At 42.0% G+C, this 22,250-nt stretch overlaps 1 protein-coding gene across 1 annotated transcript in view; it reads right to left on the bottom strand.

Moving 5' to 3' along the window:
* The window catches only part of MTHFD1L (methylenetetrahydrofolate dehydrogenase (NADP+ dependent) 1 like), a 173,893-nt gene that overhangs the window by 123,979 nt on the left and 27,664 nt on the right, over positions 1–22,250 (bottom strand). Inside the window, exons 8-12 of the mRNA XM_069599311.1 lie at positions 19,454–19,565; positions 13,359–13,447; positions 12,971–13,068; positions 10,087–10,260; positions 2,254–2,390 (exon numbers count right to left, since the gene is read on the bottom strand). Of these exons, the coding sequence (XP_069455412.1) occupies positions 2,254–2,390; positions 10,087–10,260; positions 12,971–13,068; positions 13,359–13,447; positions 19,454–19,565 (610 nt within the window). The remainder of the gene's footprint in view (positions 1–2,253; positions 2,391–10,086; positions 10,261–12,970; positions 13,069–13,358; positions 13,448–19,453; positions 19,566–22,250) is intronic.

Genomic DNA, 22,250 nt, shown 5'->3' with positions numbered 1-22,250 from the left:
AGCCCCAGGGAAATGGTTCCCCAAACCCAATAGGGAGGGATGTATCCCCAAGATGTAAGAAGTACAGACAGTGAGAAACATTACTGGTAAGGCAAAGGAGAACAGAAAGGGGGAATGTTCACCCTATGTGCCACTCTGTAACTGAAGGACTTCGGTCTCTCTGTTCAGAAGAAGGTAAGCATAATACGGGCTTCCCTGGTAGTTGAGCTAGTAAAGAATTCACCTGCAATGCAGGAGACCCCGGTTCAATTCCTGGGTCAGGAAGATCCCCTGGAGAAGGGATAGGCTACCCACTCTAGTATCCATGGGCTTCCTATGGTGGTGGCTCAAACAGTAAAGAATATGCCTGCAATGTAAGAGACGAAGGTTCGATCTCTGGGCTGGGAGGATCCCCTGGAGGAGGGCATGGCAACCCACTCCAGTATTCCTGCCTGGAGAATCCCATGCACAGGAGCCTGGTGGGCTACAGTCCATGGGGTCACAAAGAGTCGGACACGACTGAGCGACTAAGCACACAGCACACACAAGGATACTGTAGCAAATGTTGTTACACCAAATATGGGATTATTTCAATAGTTACTAGATGCGGCTATGCTTTATCTAAAATGCACATGTGGTATAGACGATCCTATTCGCAAAGCAGATACAGAAACACAGACATAGAGAACAAATGTATGGATACCAAGGGGGGAAAGGGGGGGGGGTGAGATGAATTGGGGGATTGGCATTGACACATATACACTATTGATACTATGTAGAAAATAGATGTTAGTTTTCTAACTGAGAACATTCTGTACAGCTCAGGGAACTCTACTCAATGCACTGTGGCGATCTGATGGGAAAGAAGTCCAACAGGGAGGGGATATATGTAAATATATGGCTGATTCATTTTGCTGTACAGTAGAAACTAGCACAGCATTATCAAGCAACTGCATTCCATAAGAATTTAAAAAAAATTTTAAAATAAAATGCTCATGAATTTAAGTACCAAAAAATGTTTCCTAAATAAAATCTACCTGATAAACAGATTTCCATATTACAGGCTCTATCAGTTTATTTTAGTTAATAGTATATACGATTTATCATAATGCTTATCCCTCAAAATAGTAAAGTTATCACATTAAAAAGACTTCTCTTTCCTAAAACAATACCTTCTGCATCCATTATTATTTCACAGTTTACCCTATTTTTACATACTATTTGGTCCTCACAACAAATTGGTAAGCCTAGTACTATATGCCTTTTACAACTGTGGCTCAGAGAGGTTATGACTGGCTAAAGGTCACACAGCAGTAAGGAAGATAGCCACAAATAAAACCCCAGCCTTCTTGTCCAAGTGTTCACTGCACTACATAATATATGACATTCTAAAAGTACTCAAAGTTAGGAGTTATTAATATTTATAACAGGAATATAAATAAAATACTGCTAAAACCCACAAGTACTGAGAACAAGAATTGTGGCAATGAATGCTGTTACACAGTGAGCTGAAGAATGATTCAGGATAAATCGATGAAAAAAGATGAGTGAACGTGCAGGAGCCAGATCTCAGCACAGCCACAGCCACAGAGGAATTTCATCTCATGCCCCAGCCCACAGTCAGCTTCCGGAGCTCCTGCGGCCCCAAATGGCAGCTCTGGCTTGGGGGCTTGACCTAGGGGTCTCTAACTGTTTCGATGGAAAGACCTTTCACCTTGGCGGGGATGATCAAACACCAGTATAGATGGCAGCACTTGAAAACCACTCAGCAGAGAAGGAACTGCTGAAATGGAGGGCTTCTGCTCAAGGTTGGAATCCTGAGCAAAAGCTGGATGGACCACCGTCTGGGGGAAGGAAGGGGATGGGTTTCCTGGGGAGCTCCACTCAGACCTTCCCCCTGCAGCTGTCTTGGTGGGAGGACCAAGTCCAGGAGACCTCCACCTACCAAGTGCAGGGTGCTGCGTTGGGGAGTGGGGCGTGCTTGTAGAGATGAAATGTACCAGTTCCACATTTGCTGGTGATGAATTTTGCTCTGAAAAGTATTTATTCTTGTTGCTGTTCCGTTGCTTGGTGTCTGACTCTGTGACCCCATGGACTGTGGCATGCCAGGCTTCCCTGTCTTTCGATGTCTCCCAGAGTTTGCTCTAACTCATGACCACTCAATCAATGATGCCATCCAACCAGCTCATCCTCTGTCCCCTCCTCCTTCTCCCCTCAATCTTTCCCAGTATCAGGGTCTTTTCCAATGTATATACTAGCTGTTAAATAAATTACCTTTAACTCCGAAAGTCGGTCCTTGAGAAGGCTGCCTGAGGCAGGCAAAGGAGTTGACATTCAGGTGCGCAGTCAATGCCTGTACAAGCCCAATTGTAACTGTACTTTTTCCTTCTCCAAGAGGGGTGGGTGTGATCCTGATTTGGGGAAAGAACAGTAACTTCAATAATGTTTTCTAGACACTCTACGCAAAATCAATCTATGGTACAAGAACCAAATTGAAGGAGACCAGTAGAGACCAGGCCACACCAAAATCCCTCAGTCACTCAACTTCCTTGGACCTTTGTGGTTCACTTACATCACAAAATCCACACTTAAAAGTCAAGATACAGATACATCTGTATGAAAAGAGCCAATTAAGAAAAGTTATTTAGCAGTAGTGCCAATAACATTATCAACTTCAGGAAATGGCATAAACTTATCTATCAAAGTGATTTAATAATTAAGCTGATGTCATTTCTTGTTGATGGATAATTTGGCATTTGTTCTTCCAGGGCCATTTACTGAGGGTGTTATGTGGGCACCAAGCCTAAGTCAATGGTCCATACATGGTGAGGTGTAGCCAGACTTGTCCATTAGATGGGATTCTAATGTCCCCACTCATCTGTCTCTTTCTTGCCATCAGTGTCCGTGGCTTTTCTAGCCGTGTTTGAACACAAACCAGGTTGGAGGCTCGTTACCTCCAGAGTGGCCCATTCATTTCCTGATAACTTTTACGATTAGACAAGTTCTTTGTCCTAAAGCAGAGATGTTAGGATTCCTACAGACACACTTAGCCTACTCCCCTTCTAAACAACAACCCCTCAAACATTTAGGAGGAATAAGTCCACAGCCCCTAAACACACTAAGGCAGTCATCTCTGCTCTAGGGTGCTCATTGTTGAGCACACACCCTAAAAAGCCAAACATCACATGGTCACAACATCACAGTATAAGAAACAGGACAGGCGAGTATTACATTTCCAAGAAAAGACCCATGAAATTGTTCCTTACCATATATACTGATCAGTGCTACAAGTTTTTAAAAAACTTCTTTGGGCTTACAGTTTAGTCGTCTATGAGTTAGAGGGTATGAGCCAAACTGTCTAGGACAGTCAACCACAGCAAAACTGATGACAGAGTTTTCTGACCCACAAAATGCAATGATGTGATCATAAAGAAGCAACGTAACTATCTCAGACTACCAAGGCTATACAATCACTCCTTCAGCAAATATATCTTGAGTAGCACTAAGTCCAGGTTATTAGACCCTGGGGACACAATGATAACCATGTTGGGTCCACTGCTGACCTCACAGAGCTTATAGCCAATGGGAGATAGTGGCAGCGCAGCGCTAGTTGCTCAGCCGTGTCTGACTCTTTGTGAACCCACAAACTGTAGCCCACTAGACTCCGCTGTCTGTGGGACTCTCCAGGCAGGAATACTCGAGTGAGTTGCCATTCCCTTCTCCAGAGGATTTTCCCCAGCCCAGGGATCAAACCTGGTTCTCCTGCATTGCAGGCAGATTCTTTACTGTCTGAGCTAGCAGGAAGCCCCATAGCCGATGGGAGATATGAAGAGCTAAACTGGCAATTACAATGAATTTGAGAAATGCTGAGACAGGGGAAACGGCAATAAGACTGTATTTTGAGAGTACATGGAAGGATGATCTAATTAGATTGGGGACATCAAGGAAGACTTCCTGGAGGAAGTGATCTCTGAGACCTGACAAATGAATAAGCATTAGTCAGATAAAAGTGAGAGTCAGTTTGGGTTAATTCATATCTTAGGTCCTGTGCTTTATATTTACTGGGCTAATTTTTATCTTCATTTTATAAATGAGGACACTGAGGCAGAGCAATTTTAAGCAACCTGCTCAAGGCCACACGGATTAATAAACCAGGAAATTAAATCCAGGCAAATGGTCTGATTTCACTAGGTTATCTCTATGGATGGAAGTTGTTATTGACAATGAGTCATATAAAGCATGGGAATGGGGATGACCACTCAGTGAACAAAGCACAAAAGGGATAAAGACAGAATTGTTAAGAACACTGTCTCTAAGGGAACAGTTAGAAGAAAAGAGCAAAAGGAAATTAAGAATGACAGGGAAGCCTTGACAGGAGACACAGGTGGGACAGGGGAACCAAGGAAGTGGCCACATCCTCAAATGTGGTTCAGTGATAATCAGTCGCTCGATTTAGCGACAACATAGCTTGTGAGCCCACTGGAATGCTGCTTGGAGAAGCAGAGCTCCAGCCAAAAGCCACAGGGGTCATGATCTTCAAGAAAATGCAGGTCACACGTAGGGTGGGTTAGGTACTCCAGTGGCCTTGATGGCCTGCAAAGGAATACTGGCTTTACTTGAATACAGGCTTGACTTAAATATGTCGCATGAAGGATTATATTTTCATCCCCAAGGATAACTCACATCGCTGCTGGAGAGAGCCAAAAGCAGACACGCCCAGAGATGACCTCCCAAAAGCTTCAGCTAACCATCCAACTCTTAATTAGAAACACAGGACTGCTTCGTGTTCTGCCAACTAATACAATTCAGGAAAACCAGAAAGTAGGAAGTATTTATGGGGAGCAATCAAAAGAGGGTTACAATAAAAATTTTATTTTGCCTCATTCCTACATTTGGCATCAAAATTTGCCTTAATTGTTGTCTCACGATCTTTAGCTCAGGTTCCCAACGATTCAGCTGACTTAGGAAAGAACAAGCGCCATGTTAAGCTAACTTCCTTTTCTGTAAGAACTTTACGGAGATGGAACTGTGGGTCTGCTTCATTATCTTCCTCTCCTCCCAGGAGGTCACCTGCTCCCTCCCACAGGAATCATTTTGCGCTTATTCTCTCACTTTTCTGAGGGCATTATTACCACAAGTGAAGGACTATTTCTACTGCACTTCTCTCACGCGTCCAAGCACAGATGAGCAAAACACATTAGGAAAAGAAAGGACACCTTTCCTAAGGCAAACTGTTATTCATTGTCAACTACCAGTAAACAATGAACTAAAGTACTCTGTGACAATGTGGTGGTGTTGTTTAGTTGCTAAGTCATGTCCGAATCTGAGATCCAATGGACCGTAGGCCACCAGGTTCCTTTGTCCATGGGATTTCCCAGGCAAGAATACTAGAGTGGGTTGCCGTTTCCTTCTCAAGGGGAATCTTCCTGACCCGGGAATCAAACTGCGTCTTCTGCTTGGAAGGCAGAGTCTTTTTACCACTGAGTTACCTGGAAAGTCCTTGTAACATTTTGGACTTACCGTTTACTCAAAGGTCAAAGAGATTGCTTATGCAGAAAGAAGTCATAAAATTGATCCGTTTCTTGAGATCTAGAATCCTGTTGGACAGTATTATTGCCATTAGCCATGGGTTGAACCGTGAACTCCAAAGATCTTTGCTTAAAGAGGATTTGAATACATATCGCTCATCCCAGGCATCTGCGGGATTTGGAAGGTTTTTTAAAAACCTTTTTAAACCTAATGATAAAAATGGATAACCGTGGTTCACTTGGTTGTGCTTCCCATCACACTTGACTGAGGCCAACAGTTCAAAGTCCCTGGTTGCTTCGAAATATTTTGTTCTGCTCTCCAAGCCATGAGAACAGAAGAAAAACTCACAGATCTTTAAATACTTCCCCAAAGCAGAACACTGAGACTTTAGAAAAGTCAATCGAGTTATTTTTACACTGACCAAAACTGTTTGAAGCATTAAAAGATAAATAAAATCAAATCAGCTATTTAGCACTCTAGAGGAAAAAAACAGTGATGTGAAAAGTTTTCTTTAATGTGAAATTCAGCGTATTCACAGATTTGACATGCTCAGTCCATGCGATTCAGACAATTTCTAAAAACTTCTGTATGGAAATCAGTGAAGGACGGATGGAGACCCATATACTTTCAATGCCCTGCAGCTGCACTCTGAGTCAAGTTCTCAAACAAATTCCTTTTCATTAGTGTAACTGGGAAAATATGTAAAACTCAAGGGCCCCTAAGATTCTTTTGGCATTTTTCCCTGAACAATTCCCAATACTTTTCATTTTGTCAGGCAGAGCAAATAAAGTGATGTGTAGGTGTAAATACCATGCGAAGTGTAGCTGATGAAATACAGATGATTCTGATGGAATAAGAAATACTGAAGTTTGAAGGATAGCTTTTAAAAACGAATTAATCTGTTTTGCATTTGGGTTATTAATAGTAGAAGACTTTTTTAATCCCACGGTTTTATATTTTAATCCCCCTGTTGATATACTTAAATCACATTTGCACATGAATTCAAATGTACAATAACAAATATTTGTTATTTAGATCTATTGAAAAATTACTTGGGTATTTGAATTTTTCTAAAGCATGAGAAAAGACTTACAGTATTCAGGGATAAAAGCAGGACACAAGACAGTATTTATGACATGATTTCAATGTGTAAAAAAGGATAGAAGCAGAGATAAAATTCTGGAAGCAAACAGAAAAATTTTGAATACTTCTGAGTAATGAGAGACTGTCTTCTCCTTTTAACTTTTCTTTATGCTAAATTTTTGGTCAGTGGCACAAAGTCATTTTCAGATTAAAAAAAAAAAACCTTTCAGGAAAAGGAAAAAAAATTCTCCATTTAATGGATGGGTAATTTATATTTCTAAAGAAGCTGCAACCTAGTGTATAATGGCTTGATAATGTCACTTTTCCATCACTGCCCTGACCAAAATTAAAGATGATTTTATTTCAAATGAAGTTTTCATTTTAGACTACAAATAAAATTACTGTCTTGCTGTTTTAAACTGATTTCTAACATGAAGCTATTAAAAGATTAGATAACAAGGGCAGTTTACACACTTAAGAAGGTCTCCCTTGTTGAGTTGGTGAGGGGAGTTTATTCCTTCCTGTCCTATAGAATGTAGTGAGGTATTTATTTTCTAAAAACCATCAAACTCTCTGACAGATGCATACATACATCTCGAAGTCCTACACTCATGGCTTCTTTTTCAGTGCAGGTGAAAGGAATACAATTTGGTTTTGGTTCCTTCATAGGTCTGTAAGGGAATTTATATCGCTGTTTCAGAAAAAGAACTGTTGATCTCTTGGGATTAAATTTCTACTTGAGAATTCAGGTTTAATTTTCACTTCCATGTACAACACAGCAGCCAGTCTTCTTCAGCTCAGTGACACACAAAAAGGCCAGCAGAGCCAGCATGGAACAACACTCTACTAGGTATGGGCCAACATGTAGCGACAATCCTAGATGGCCAGGCTGGTGGGGACTCTCAGGCATGCGGCTGGAGGCCAGGCCTTGATGGTATGACTTCAAGTTAGGAATCTGATAATGACACCATCAGAGGCTTTGTTTCAGAAATATCAATTCTGTGTTCCCAGTGAAGGGCAGGGTCTTGTCTGGATTTGTGCTTTCATTTCCAATACCGACAAGCTCAACACAGAGCCACTCCACGCGGAAAATGGCTGCCTGATTCCTCTTTCATAAACTGAGACTGCACCCTCCTGAGTTTTCTTAATCCCTCCTCTCATAAGCATGGTGAAAAAACCAGCAAACCTGCCTACCGAGAGCACTTACAGCCTGGGAGAAGAGACGACAAGTATGTGGATAAGATGCTCAATTTGTTCTGGAACTTCTTCATGGCTAATAGGGCTTCCCTAGTGACTCAGCTGGTAAAGAATCTGCCAGCAATGCAGGAGACCCGGGTTTGATCCCTGAGTTGGGAAGATCCCCTGGAGAAGGAAATGGCAACCCACTCCAGCATTCTTGCCTGGAGAATTCCATGGAAGAGGCCACAGTACATGGGATCTCAAAGAGTTGAACACAACTGTGTGACTTTCACTTTTCATGTCTAAGAGTTAATGTATTCACTGTAAACAAACTCTTACCAAGCACACTTCCAGAAAAGCAACGATGACTAGATATTTACTCCAAAATCTTGGACCCAGGAGTCCCCCCACCCCACCCCCACTGAGTCAGCTGGCTCCTTTCACATATCTGCTCCAGAGGGTGCCTCCAATGGGGCCAACAGCTGCTCTCGAAGAGGTTTCCTGAAGCTCAGTTATGGGGACATCAGGGTTGGGGTTCCTAGGTTGGAGAGGATCCCACTAGGATTGGGAATCTAGCCGTCGTGAGTCTGGAAGCCTGAGAGAGGTTTAAGCCACAAAATGGAGGAGCTGCAGCAAGGTTTGAATCCCTAAAAACAAACAGTCACTGAACGACTCTAGCCCTCCATCCCTTTAAGAAAACAACAACCAAAGAACACTGAGAAGAGGACAAGGAGCTGGGAGGGTGAAGGAGGCAGAGGAAGAAAATAAAGAAATGACTCTACCATTAAAGAGGTGATACTAAGGATGCTATCTTGCTTTATTTGTCCTTTTATCTCTATTTGCAGGAATGAAAGATTGAGTTTATCCCTAGGGATTTTTTTTCCTAAGAATATCATTGGATAAAAGTACAAAGATGCATGCTCATGCTTGTTAATTTCAGCACTGTTTATAATGGCAAAAAATGGGAAACAATTGAAGACCCCATCAACAGAGAACTGGTTAAATAAATTATGGGACATCTCTATGATATTTTCAGACCTTTTTTTCTGCCTCAACACCCTCGAAGAATTAGAAATGTGCTGTATTATCAGTGGCTGAGCCACAGCTATGCTTCTCAATGCTGGGAAGATTGTAAAATGGAACCCACCCTCATGCCAGGTATTACCACCACTCCCAGTCCCATCCCCCAGCACACTGAAGAACCTAGATGTGAGCAGCAGCATGTCATGCAGTCATGCAAAATGATAACATAGCTCTGCGCTGACTCATGGAGATAGGTATACAACATACTGTTAATAATCTGCTTGCTTACAGAACAGTGTGTGCAGCATGACTGCATTTATGACGGACTGCATCTGTGTCAAGATGGTCTCAAATGTCAACAGCTGTTTATACTTTCTTGTTTATAACTTTCCGTATTTTTCAAATCTTACAAGCATGCATGATTTTTATAACCAGAAAAAGAGAGCACTTACATGAATGATCAGATATGTAAAAAACAACTCAGCTATGAGTCAAGTCCAGTTATAACAGAAATGTCTCTTCCTGTTAATAAATAAGGTTTTGTGCCCCAAGCCTTGGTCTATATATCATTAGTAAGTCAATGCAATGACATTTCAAGACAACAAAGGAATTTATATGGTCTCCTGATGTTCCCTCGGGTCACATTAAATAAATATTTGAAATCCCTTGTTTTCTATCGTTCTTCAGCTAGTGAATTTTTTTTTTAAAGAGGCAAAATAAAGCCAATGCTCCTTCTCAAGAAAACTATGCATTTGCCTTTTATAAAATGAGTGACATAAATGTAAACAACCCAACATTAATTCTGAAATGCAAGAAAGAGAAATGAGTTTTTATAATGCAAAATCATAAATATTGAGGTTACTAATTGAAAAGTCTCACATCTCACACAAGTATCTGTTCATTTTTCAATGTTATTTCTAAGGAGAACCCAAAAAAGCACACTATTCAGCTCAAAATATTTTTACTTTCAATTCTTACTGTGATTTTAATCATGAAAAGCAAAATGAAAAATTCAAGGCGGAACCAGGGTGATCAAAACACAGTATGAGAAACAGAAAGCCAAGCCCTGGATTAGGAACTCGTTACACTTTACATTCGGTGGACGGGGCTCGTTTGGTTTGCACTGAAAATAAAAACTTATCTCACATCAAATGAAGGAGAACCAAGTGAAATGGACAAAATAATGTCAAGTTGGAGAAGAGGATGGATTGGAGGGGTGTGGCGATATAAATAGGGTACAGAGTTTTACAAACGTGAATTCTTAGTAAAAGAGATTTAAAAAATAGCTCTTACCCAGCAACCAAGACGTATTTTCCATCTGCTTGATCCTTTAACCTTTCCAGCAAGGACAAACGTACTTTGGCTTTGCTTTTGCCATAGATTTCAATTTCATCTGCAAACAATCCTATCTCCTTGGCAAGGATCTCCACAGCTTTTGGAGTCTGTGCTCTCGAAATCTCGATATCACTGGGAGGGGGGAACAGAAGAGGTAAGAGAGTCTGCTCAGCTTAGGTGGTCGCTGCTAGTGTAGAAAACATCCACCCACCACGCCAACAATTAAGTCAAATGCCTTGTGGTCCTCTTCGCCAAGCAGGATTATGTGCAACTGCTAACAATTAAAGTACATGAGGAAACAGTACATTCCTTTTAGACAGAAAAACAGCTCCAAAACTCATAATTCTAAACTTCTGCCCAGGTATAAGGATACACCTCTGTCATAGGAAAGGAGACGGCATATTACAATGTGCCCAAAGGCCACCCTTATAAAGATAATACCATGATTAGAGCACAAGGTCTTCTATGGGTCATCGCTAAATTCTTCAACCAGGAATACAGGGCTTATTGCATAATGCTTTCCTACTGGGCTAGCCACATGTGTCTCTTGGCAATTCAAATATGTGGAAATGTTCGTGTGTTTCATCTGTGTCCATACTTTTCCTATCGCTTCCCTAATTCAAGTCCAAAACTGCATTTCAAAATATTTCATTAATTACATAACTGTCGGTAAATGGAGCTAGTGCCCTGAAGCTCAACTTCAGACAGGAAATTTTAGGAACTCCGGAGTGTCGCTGGGCACACAATGATGCACACGTTGTCACTGATATGTGCTCAGCTTCTCAGAAAGCTCCTGAGCTCAGCTGCTTCTCTTATCAGGAGTTTGTCCAATCCACCTGTCTGTGACTTAGTCTGGGGGGCTGACATCTGATGGTGCAGCTCTCTCCTGATTGGGCCTGGAGCCCCAGTTCTGGAGCACAGTGGTCTCTCCACTGGCAGGCTCTGTTTTTTTCTGTTGCTACTGCAGACAATCTATTCTCAGTCCTCATATTATCTTGTGTTCTCCTCTATGACCCGTGAAACCTGACCTTCGTGCAAGAAGTCACAATAAACCTAATTCCAACACACACCTGAGCTGGAGACAGGGAAGGGTGTCTTGGCCCGGATGTGGGTGGAGCTCTGTGACTGCAGCAAGGTAGGTCGCTCAGACAGTAGAGAATCTGCCCACAGTACAGGAGAACCAGGTTTGATCCCTGAGTGGGGAAGATCTCCTGGAGAAGGGTATGGCAACCCACTGCAGTATTTTTGCCTGGAGAATTCCATGGACAGAGGAGCCTGGTGGGCTACAGTCCATGGGGTCACCAAGAATGACTGAGTGACTACACACACATCTAACCTCTCCTCCAGATCCTCTAGCATTTTCCTTTCTGGTTCTCCTCCCTGCTTCACTGTCCATGGTCCCACTTCATTCTACCCTCCTGGCTACACCTTTTTTTCTGTCTCTCTCCTCCCACAACCTCCTAAATTGAATATGCTACTCTTGGAATATCTCCCAGGTTTTCTCTTCACTAGTTGAAGAGTGACGGTGACATCATTCTGATTTTCTGAGTGATTTATAAACTACTCAGCCTGACTTTCTTTCCCCAGCGGCTCTAGAAGTCAGATTTGCTTAAGCAATTTAAGGGCTTTTCTCCTCCAAGTGGATTTATTTGGATTTGTACAAAGACTTTGGTATACAATTTGGCCGAGTTCTTCTCAATTTTTTTCTAAGCTCTCTGAGAACAGAATTTATTCATTGACTTCTAAAAATGAAGGTGAGATAACAAAATAAGTAATCAAAAAATATTTTATGAAACAGCACCAATATAGGGATGATTATGCCAAAGAACATTCCTTGGAGTTTATGTATTAACGAACCAGATGACTAAGATGTTTAGTCTATTTGAGGAGCAAAACATAGCTTGGAGGGTTTCACCAGCCTGGTGGGTATAATCGAATCATAGTGGTTGGCTGTGACCCAAGGAAACAGGTCAGTTCTGAAAAGCAACTGGTTATCAAGTCAAAAATGAGTCAGTTCCTGGTGGTGTTACCGCCTACATTCTGTGTATTCCAAGACAGCAGGCAGGATCACCTGTTTAATCGCTGGCCTTAAGGGTGCCTCCTTCAGGAAGGGGGTTGGGCCAATTCAGTAATAGAGGGGCAACCACAGGGGATTCACTATGAGGCTGGAAACTGCATCTGTCATCTATCTGGCTGAGACAGCTTATCTAACGAACTGTTCTAAAATCACATGCTGAGACTGTCCCACAGTTTGTATTTCCAAATTCATACAGAGGGAATATGTAGCTTTCACTTCATTAACTATCACTCAAGAAAATATCCATCTGGACTGTCCCAGAGCGTCCCGTCAGAAAGCAGATACCACTATGTTCTGAAGAAAGCAGAGCTCCACTCCCAGGTGGAATAGTGATTGGTTTGGTTGGTCATTTACCCCCAGCATAGAAACCTACAAGGCCCTTCAGACCAAGCTGACTGTGTGTGTTGGGCATCTCTGACACTGAAAAGCATATTCCAAAAAGTACCATATTTTGTCAAATCTAAGGTACCATCATTTTAAGAAAAAACACTACTTGAATACAAGAGACATCTTTGATAGGAAGGTGTATGCTGATCTCAGAAATATGAAAAAAATCTACATCTTAGAATTGATAGAATACGGTAAACATGCTCACTATTATTTAATTTTGGAGGAATTAAAGGACAGAAAAAACAGTGCAGCAATTTGATCAGAGAATGCTATCTACCATCAAAGCCATAAGACCATGAGTTTTGCCCCCATCCAGTGGATAACTTTGGGTATCTAAGGTGAGCTGATGTCAGTATAAACGAATCACCCGAATACCTTGGTACAGGGGACAGAGGCTGAAGTTTCAAGCAGTGAAGTCTCCATCTGCGATGCTGCTGCTCACGGAGCCATCTCCTTCCGCTGCTGACCATGTTCTATAACAGGGGTAGGAAGGAAAGGGTGTTAGACAAGTAAAAGCTGATGGCTTGCGTATCTAAACTGTGAAAATACCAAGCACCATTCAGGGATACTGTGTTATGGAAAGGAACAAAAGTTGCAAAATAATCCAAGTGGGCCTCAGGAGTAATTTTACTCACATGTAATTAAATGTGTAGGTTTTTCTTAAAAAAAAAAAAAAAGAAAAGAAAATGTGAGATCCAAGTACTATTTTAAAAACTTTGTATTCATTAACTCAAAAATTCTCAAATAACTGGGTCAGACAAACCTGAATCCGCAGAGCGGCAGCAAGGAGACTCACATCTTCGGCGATGGGACTAATACCGTGGATGCCAGGAGAAACGCATGCAGCCTTCCCTGGGGAAAGAAAACAAAAAGACTTTCAGCATATCATCATTTGTAGCCTACTGTTTTTTCCCTGTAAAATGCCAGGATGATGAATGACGTCCTCATTTTCACCAAGGAAATGAGTGTGTCATGGCACAGCTACAGGCAGTAGGTTACCAGCTGGGTCCTGGCATAGCCTTGGGTCTCCCAATTGGGCCACAGATTTAGAGTTTGACTGGATTCAAATCTCACCTCTACCTCTTACTGGCAATTGTGACTTTGGGCTTGTTAATTAATGTTGTTCAACCTTACAGAGTTTTGTGAGAACTGAATGTGATATGGTATGTAAAGTACCTGGCATATTATATGTATATTTAAACAACACATATAAAAATCAAAGCAATTCCATGTAGATTCAGTTCAGTTCAGTCGCTCAGTCGTGTCCGACTCTTTGTGACCCCATGAATTGCAGCACGCCAGGTCTCCCTGTCCATCACCAACTCCCGGAGTTCACTCAAACTCATGTCCATAGAGTCAGTGATGCCATCCAGCCATCTCATCCTCTGTTGTCCTCTTCTCCTCCTGCCCCCACTCCCTCCCAGCACCAGGATCTTTCCCAATGAGTCATCTTCGCATGAGGTGGCCAAAGTACTGGAGTTTCAGCTTTAGTATCAGTCCTTTCAATGAACACCCAGGACTGATCTCCTTTAGGATGGACTGAGGGATCTCCTTGCAGTTCAAGGGACTCTCAAGAGTCTTCTCCAACACCACAGTTCAAAAGCGTCAATTCTTTGATGCTTAGCTTTCTTCACAGTCCAATTCTCACATCCATATGTGACCACGGGAAAAACCATAGCCTTGACTAGATGGACCTTTGTTGGCAAAGTAATGTCTCTGCTTTTTAATGCTATCTGGGTTGGTCAAGTATAAAAAGGAAGATATAAATGCCTACAGAATAAGCCCAGGTCAAGTGCTGTGTGACAGATCAGGCTTTGTAAAATCCTTGTCCTAAAAGTGACAGAGCCGGGCTCAGAGGTAAAGAATCTCTGTGCCCAGTGCAGGAGACACAGGTTCGATCTGTGGTCCCAGAGGATCCCACACACCGTGCATGAAGCAACTAAATCCATTCGCCACAGCGACCGAGCCTGTGCTCCAGAGCCTTGGAACAGCAACTGCTGCGGCCCATGCACCCTAGAGCCCACGCTGTGCAACAAGGGAAGCTACCACAATGAGGCGCTGGCTTTTTGCAACTACAGAGTAGCTCCCACTTGCTGCAATTAGAGGGAAGCCTGAGTAGCAACAAAGACCCAGCACAGCCCAAATGAAATAAATAAATGAAATTATTAAAAAAAAAAAATGACAGAGCCAATTCTCCATCAAAGCTGAGAAATGAGGATTTCCTTCGATGATCCAGTGGCTAAGACTCTGTGCTCCCAATGCAGCGGGCCCAGGTTCAATCCCTGGTCAGGGAACTAGATCCCGTAGGCCGTAACCAAGAGTTTGAGTGCCCCAACTAAAAAGATCCCAAGTGCTGCAACCAAATAAAATATTTTTTAAAAAACTGAGAAATTATATTTTAGGATATTAAGTTTGAGGATTACCTGGATTTCAAAATACAGAGAAGCGGTTTATAAGAATTCTACTGTGGTTGGCACTTAGGAAGTTTGTGAAATGTAAACAGACATGTAAAAATGCTTTAGCCTATGCTGTTAACAGTAAACTTTTTGAAGTAAGAGACTATCTTATTCTTTTTTGGACCATTCTACTCTTAAATTTATCCATTTTCCTGCCAGTCCTTTGCAAAAAAGAGCATATAACACTTAAGAGTAAGTGTTTGTGATGTTCTATTGTCAAATGTACTAAAGGTGTTAGAAGATCATATCCCTCATGTATTGTTTAAAGAGATTAGCAACGCTTCAGTTTTATACATCATATTTAGGCAAAAGCCAAGAGTCTAGAGGATGACAAAGACCTGTTTTGTTGGAACCACTAGAGATCTGATCTAAAGGTCTTATCCAACCCCTATGGAAAAGAAATATGCTTCCCTCATTCTTACCTCTACCTTTAAATGATGGGGAAATAAGAAAAAGTTGCATTCAACTTATAAATGGATGTTCCATGAGTATAATTAGGAATACCCATGTGAATGAAGATTACTTCACTTATAGAATTACACAGTGAACAATTTCGCACTCTTAGCTATGTCTTGCATACAATAGAACACAACTAAACTCAAGTAAGAGTTTTAAAAGACAACATAAAAGATACATATCTCAAACTTTAGAAGACTCTTGTAGGAACCAGCATTTCTCATTTTAAAGAAAGTTATTTGAATTTCAGTAATGCTTTAGTGTATTATTTGCTTTTCCTTCTACTACATTCCAGCCAATAAAATGAAGTGTAATTTTTAAATGAGGAAAAAATCTAAGATGGATAGCTCAAGTTGACTGAGTCAGAAGCTATTTTTTTCTTCCCTATGGTATACTTCCAACCTTTTCTGTCATAACCACTGGGATGCTTTTTGTAGCAGGAATCAGTGCAATCTTAAAATGGAATGGAAAATTCTGAATCTGGAGAAACTGAAGCAATTAAGATGGTAACTCAGGGAATCTAGAATACATGGTTAATAAATTTCTTGACTAAGGAGACCCAAAAAAGGAAATCATTGCCTCACCAGCCCCGCTGCCTATGTAGAGGCCAGGCCCCACCCGGAGGGCTGTCCACACTCCGTCTGTAAGTTGAGCAAGGCTCCCAAACCAAATGGCTTTTTTCACTTCCCACTAACACTCCCCATTAACTCACAGCTCCTTCCTCCAGGGACAAGTCATGAATCCCTTTAAAAGATGGCCTTTCACTTATCATTTTTCTTACAGTAACCAAACTTGCCACAATGAGAAAATTTAAGGCTAAGGTGTTACAATAGTTTCCCTGGAAATTAGAAGGGCCCTTTTCAAATAGGAGCTGCTTTGAGACCACCCTGGGACTCTTAGCAACTCTGATTAGCCTGAGTCCTGGGATGTAACCCCCTGACTCCACTCTATAGAATCATGTTTGCTTCAGATGATGCTCTCTCTGAACTACTCTGACCCATTAAGTTTCTATTTTGACACTCTTCTCTGGGCCCCAGACCAGGATCTCCTTTATCTCATTTGGTATATTAGAAACTAAGTCTGAATATTAGGTACACAATGGTTTTGCTGAGGATGAATTTTGACCTTTAGTGTGTAGAGCATTACAAAATCAGAGCCCATTTCTTTCATTTGAAATAATGTTTTAGAAAATAAAATTCTTGTACCTAGACAACTGAACCCAGCTATGGCCCTGTTTTCAATCTAAACATGAGACTTATGCTGCAGAAGAGGGACCCAATCCAACAAGTTAGGTATAATTGTTTTCCAAGCACTGCCTCTGGGCTATCAGCCATCATGAAAATCTCTCTGGGGATTACATATTCAATAAAATGCCCCTATAGAATTACCTCATCATAAATCACCCCATCCCATCTATTTTTACAAGGAGGAGAAGGGGAACCCTGTACCATTAAGATGACCAGGAAAATTTCATTATAAAGCCCTGCCTTCACCCAATTATATTGAACATTCTTTTCCTCTTAAGTTGAAATAAAAGCAACTTTCTTTTTAATAATGCTTGAAAAAGGTCTTCACTTGCTTCAAGTGGAAAATTATATATAAAAGAGGAAAAAGCCTTTCTTCAATTTATTCAGAGATTAAATTCTCATACTCATCAAAGTTGTTAAAACAAAAACTTCTGACTACTAAGAAATGAAATGCTATTATAAATAGTGCCGACTGGAAAGCCAGCATAGTGTTTTTCATTTTTGCCTCTGCCTCGTCAGCCCTGTTTTTTTAAGTGGAGAACAAGTTTAAGGAAATGTCTTTATATCTGAAACTAACTTAAAACTGTAATCAGAGGATAATTCTGAATCTATGTTTAGTCACTCATTCAATATAGTATTTACTAAGCCCTTCCAATGTGTCAGCTAATATTCTGGGCACTCAAAAATCAATAAAACTTCTACTATTGGACCAGAGAAAGTAAAAATAAACTGCAATCTGTCTACATACAGAATCCTTTTTTTTTTTTCCTAAAGAGAATTGTTACGCCAAAATTTAATGTTTTTAAAATACTTAAAAAAAAATAATGATCTTAAAAAAAGAAACACATTAGAAATAGGGCACCATTTCAACCGTGAAACATACGTCAACCTTCATGTAATTATAGGGCTCACAGGATTCCAAAAGAACACTGAAGTCAAGACTCCTATCTCCAACCAGGGTTGTGCCCAAATCACCCTAACATAAAAACTCTAATAAAAAACAGCAAATAAACACTGTAGTAGGGAAGCATGCCTTAAAAAAAATAACAGTAAAGTCATAACTGACTTTCCTGATCCCGCTAGGGTTCTGAGCAAATTAAAACAGGGCATGGCATTGGTGGTACAGTGGTGAGCAGAGTTGCCTTCCAAAACAGTGCACGTACGCTGTGAATGGGCTAAGCATTTTTTTCTTTTCAGGAAAAAAAGTTACATCCACAAACTACATATATTTCAAAGAACTGAGTAAAGAATTGAGCATGCTTTCTATTTATTAAAAAAAAAAGCCATTAATTCCATTTCACATTATATTGTACCTCTAATTGCTTCATTCATGTGTGTGTTTGTGAGCTGAGTACATGAGCATTCTGAAAAATTCCTGAGCATCTTCCCTTCAAAACACCCCAAACCATCTTGCACCCTTTAGCTCCAAGGGGCTTTTAATCTGATTGGTCAATTCTGGGAGGAGTTACATTTCCTAAAGAGGAAGGCGCATTATTTCTCTTTTTGAAGAAATAGTTAAACGAATTTCAGTAAAGCTTTTAGCATATTCCTTTCTTTTCTATTATGTTCCAATACAATTAAGTTTAATGCTTTTTTTGTGGAAAAATGTAAAATGGTCATCCCAAGGTGACTGAATCAGAAGTTCTATTTATTTTCTCCTTGATACTATTCTCTATGTCACTCTGTGTTGTGAGGCTGCCTAAGTTTCAAGGTCTAGAATGCCTGTACTTGTAGAGACTTCTACTCCTTTTGGTTCGAGCTTTGACCCGCTTTGGGGGAAAAGAAAAAAAAAAAAAACACCATCCTCTTGGACAGCTCAGTACAGCCCCGCATTCCCACCCCATGTTGAAATTGGGAGCCACAGGCAACAAGGAAGGAAGGTTCTGTCTTCCTCTGCCACTGTCTCTTGCATACACAGGTCATGGGACTTGAGAGGGTGGGCTGGGTGTGGTCCAAAGCTTTCATAGCCTGAGTGTCTTCCTGTGAATAAGAAAAAGGTCCGCCCACTGGATCAGCTCCTACTGGCCCCCTGGGTGGGCATCCTGGCTCTGACACAGCTTCAGCTACTCTGAGAGTGACCTGATGTGATCCAGGACGTTCCTGGATCCCTGAGCAAATACCATCAAATATCGCCACCCATCCCAAGACCTCTTCTGTTTCTAAGGGTGACTTTCCCAGCATTCTGAATTGACTCTGGGGCTCCAAGAAGTGCTTGAGGGGTCACTGCAAAGGGAAATTATGAACACAGGGGAGCTGGTCTCCACTCCCCTCCTTCTGGCAGCTGTGTTTTCATCTACTTTTATGTGTTGAAGTTCACCTAAGATTGCTTTAGGAGAAAGCATTCTGCTGTTTTAGAAAGACTGTGAGAAATACTATTCCTAGTTTCCCTCACACATGTACAAACTGGCCTGCTGTAGGTCACAACTGACTTGTCTGCTTGATGCTAGAGGACAGCAGGGGACATTTCAATGAGGGGGGAGGCAGGGAGGTGGCTGCTACTGTGACTGGCATCGTGGTTGCTCTTTGCCTGACAATATGGTTCCAATATAAGTAACTGAAAAGGCGGTCACCTTAACTGTGTTCCTATGTTGACAGTGACCATCATTTCAGGAACATACTCTTTCTGAATAAGGTTAACCTTGCTCATAGCAATCTCGCCTGTTTTGATCGTGGCCTGGCACCAATCTGAAGCCATTTACCTGATAGAAAGTCATGTGAACAGTTGAAAACAGTAGTTCCCGGTTGAATCCAAGAAAGGGGAATCTCTTCTGGCTTGGGTGAGCCCAAGACCACAATGTCAGCCTCCTGTAGCTAGAAGGAAAAAAAGAAATACCACACATGTTTTTAACTGTAGCATAAAGATGTGACGATCAGCATCAAATGCCTTCCATGTAACAGATGACAACTGCAGTTTCAGAGGTCAGCTCCTCACTGATGTACTGATAGAATCACTTTACTAACAAACGAACTAAGTGCAAACTGACCGTGATTATCATACCCTGGAAAGGAAGCTTTAAAAATTTCTTCCAGGTAGTCACTCCAGCATATAAACTATATGCTGAGTCACTTAAGTTGTGTTTGACTCTTTGCAACCCCATGGACTATAGCCCACCAGGCTTCTCGGTCCATGGGATTCTCCAGGCATGAATATTGGAGTAGGCTGCCATTCATTTCTCTGGAGGATCTTCCCAACTCAGGGATCAAACCTGTGTCTCCCGAGTTACAAATGGATTCTTTCACCACTGAGCCACCGGGGAAGCCCCAGCATAAATACTGTGTGTATTTTTAGCACTGACACATTTTCACCACTAACTGGAATACTGAGAAAAAGGCTGAGGTCAAGGAAACTGCCCTGCTGGGAGGAGGAGATGGTACTCTGCGCAGGGTAGCACACGCAGCATCCTGATTTAGGAGAGAGAGAGAGCTAGTCTAGGAAAAACAATCTCATTTTCCTGAGGTCCTGGTTATAGTGTCTTGTCCAACTGCTTTGCTTTGTTTTCTTAAAGAAAAAGGTTGGAATGCAACCCCTTCTACAAAAGACGCATCTGCCCTGTTTGTATTTTGATAACACAGCGCTGGAGGAACATGTCTGATAGGACAGTTCAGAAGAAGGGTGAAACATTAGCTCTGGCGTCAACAAAAGAATGACCACCTATCCCAGTACCAACTAAGCACCTGATAACTTCAAACTGGATCCATATGTGGAGGGACTGAGCTGAAGAAGGAATCCCAGACCCGTGGGGAAAATAGTAACTATTACGCACGTCAGCTCATAAATACATGAGGTGAGTGTCATTATGCCCATTTAATTGACAAGTAAACTGAGACTGAGGAGTGCAAGAATCTCAGTGGTATATCCCGTCTTCCCAGTGGACCCAGCCTTGGAATATACAATACTGCTGAGGCAGAAAAAGGGAGGCTGACTGCCCTCCACTTTGCAGTAATGACAACCCTTCCATCATTGCTTTTGCCAGACTTCAACACCCTGCAACTGAAGGCAGACTCTTCAGAATCAAACAGACAGAAACAGAAGACAAAACACAAAAACACCCCCACTGCTCCTACCCTCACACATCCATCCGAACGCCCAGGAAGTGAGCCGGCTGCAGGGGCCCTCATCCACTTTCAGCCTGGACATGCGGATTGCTGAGAGGTACAGGCAGGACCAGGCCAGTGTCACAGTTCTTCAGGGCCCAAACAGCACTACAGACTAGGCTAAGGACTCTAACGCTGGGCAAGAGGCTGCCTCAGCTAGAGTCTTAGGAATCTTGCAAACAAAAAAGCCAAGACCTAGAGCAGCTCTGAGCTCCCTTGATAAAGAACCAGGGTGAAAACTTAAACGCACATCTTGTCAAGAGCCAACAAAGCCAATCCTTACAAATTAACATCCCAGAAACACCTGTCAATCCGACCATGCAAATCGTGCTCATGCTTAGTTGTTCAGCTCTGTCTGACTCTTTGTGACCCCCCCACTGACTGTAGCCCGCCAGACTCCTCTGTCCATGGGATTTTTCTGGCAAGAAGACGGGAGAGGGTTGCCATTTCTTTCTCCAGGGGATCTTCCTGACCCAGGAGTCGAACCTGCATCTCCTGTCTCCTGCATTGCAGGCGGATTCTTTACCCACTGAGCCATCGGGGAAGCCCGATCACGCAAATAGGGCACAGCAATGACTGAGTACCACTAAGGACCCAAATGCTTCTCAGTTTTTAAGGTGCTGACTGTTTATCAGCATTACCCTTTATTAAGGCACAGCAATGCGTCAGTATTAACCACATCCAAAAAGAGGTCCCTACTGGAAAAATCACAACAGTGTGAACACAAATTAAGAGGCTTACAGCAGTATTACCAGCAAGAAGATCAAACCCATCAATCCTAAAAGAAATCAGTACTGAATATTCATTGGAAGGCCTGATGCTGAAGCTGATGCTCCAATACTTTGGCTACCTGATGCAAAGAACTGACTCAGAAAATACCCTGACGCTGGGAAAGATTGAAGGCAGGAGGAGAAGGAAACGACAGAGGATGAGATGGTTAGGTAGCATCACCAACTTGATGAACAAGAGTTCGAGCAAGCTCCGGGAGTTGGTGATGGACAGGGAAGCCTGGCGTTTTACAGTCCACGGGGTCGCCAAGAGTCAGACACGACTGAGCCACTGAACTGAACCGAGTGCGTTATGGTCACATGGGTGGGTTCTCAACAGATGGAGCTGAAAAGCGGCTAGACTTGTAGGTGCTTTTGTTTTTAGGGGAAAAATGTGTCCTTATGGAAAGAGGATTTTAAATGTCTGATAAGAAAACATATGGGATCCAAGAGACGCAGGCTTGATCCCTCGATCAGGAAGGTCCTCTGGAGTGGGAAATGGCAACCTGCTCCAATATACTTGCCTGGAAAATTTCATGGACAAAGAAGCCTGGCGGGCTACAGTCCACAGGGCCGCAGAGAGTTGGACACAACTGAGCGACTAAGCAGCAGCAAGAAAATATATGAGTTCCTT

Source organism: Ovis canadensis, chromosome 8 (genome assembly GCF_042477335.2).
Source record: "Ovis canadensis isolate MfBH-ARS-UI-01 breed Bighorn chromosome 8, ARS-UI_OviCan_v2, whole genome shotgun sequence".
Classification (NCBI taxonomy): Eukaryota; Metazoa; Chordata; class Mammalia; order Artiodactyla; family Bovidae; genus Ovis; species Ovis canadensis.
This window is presented reverse-complemented; position numbering and strand designations above follow the sequence as displayed.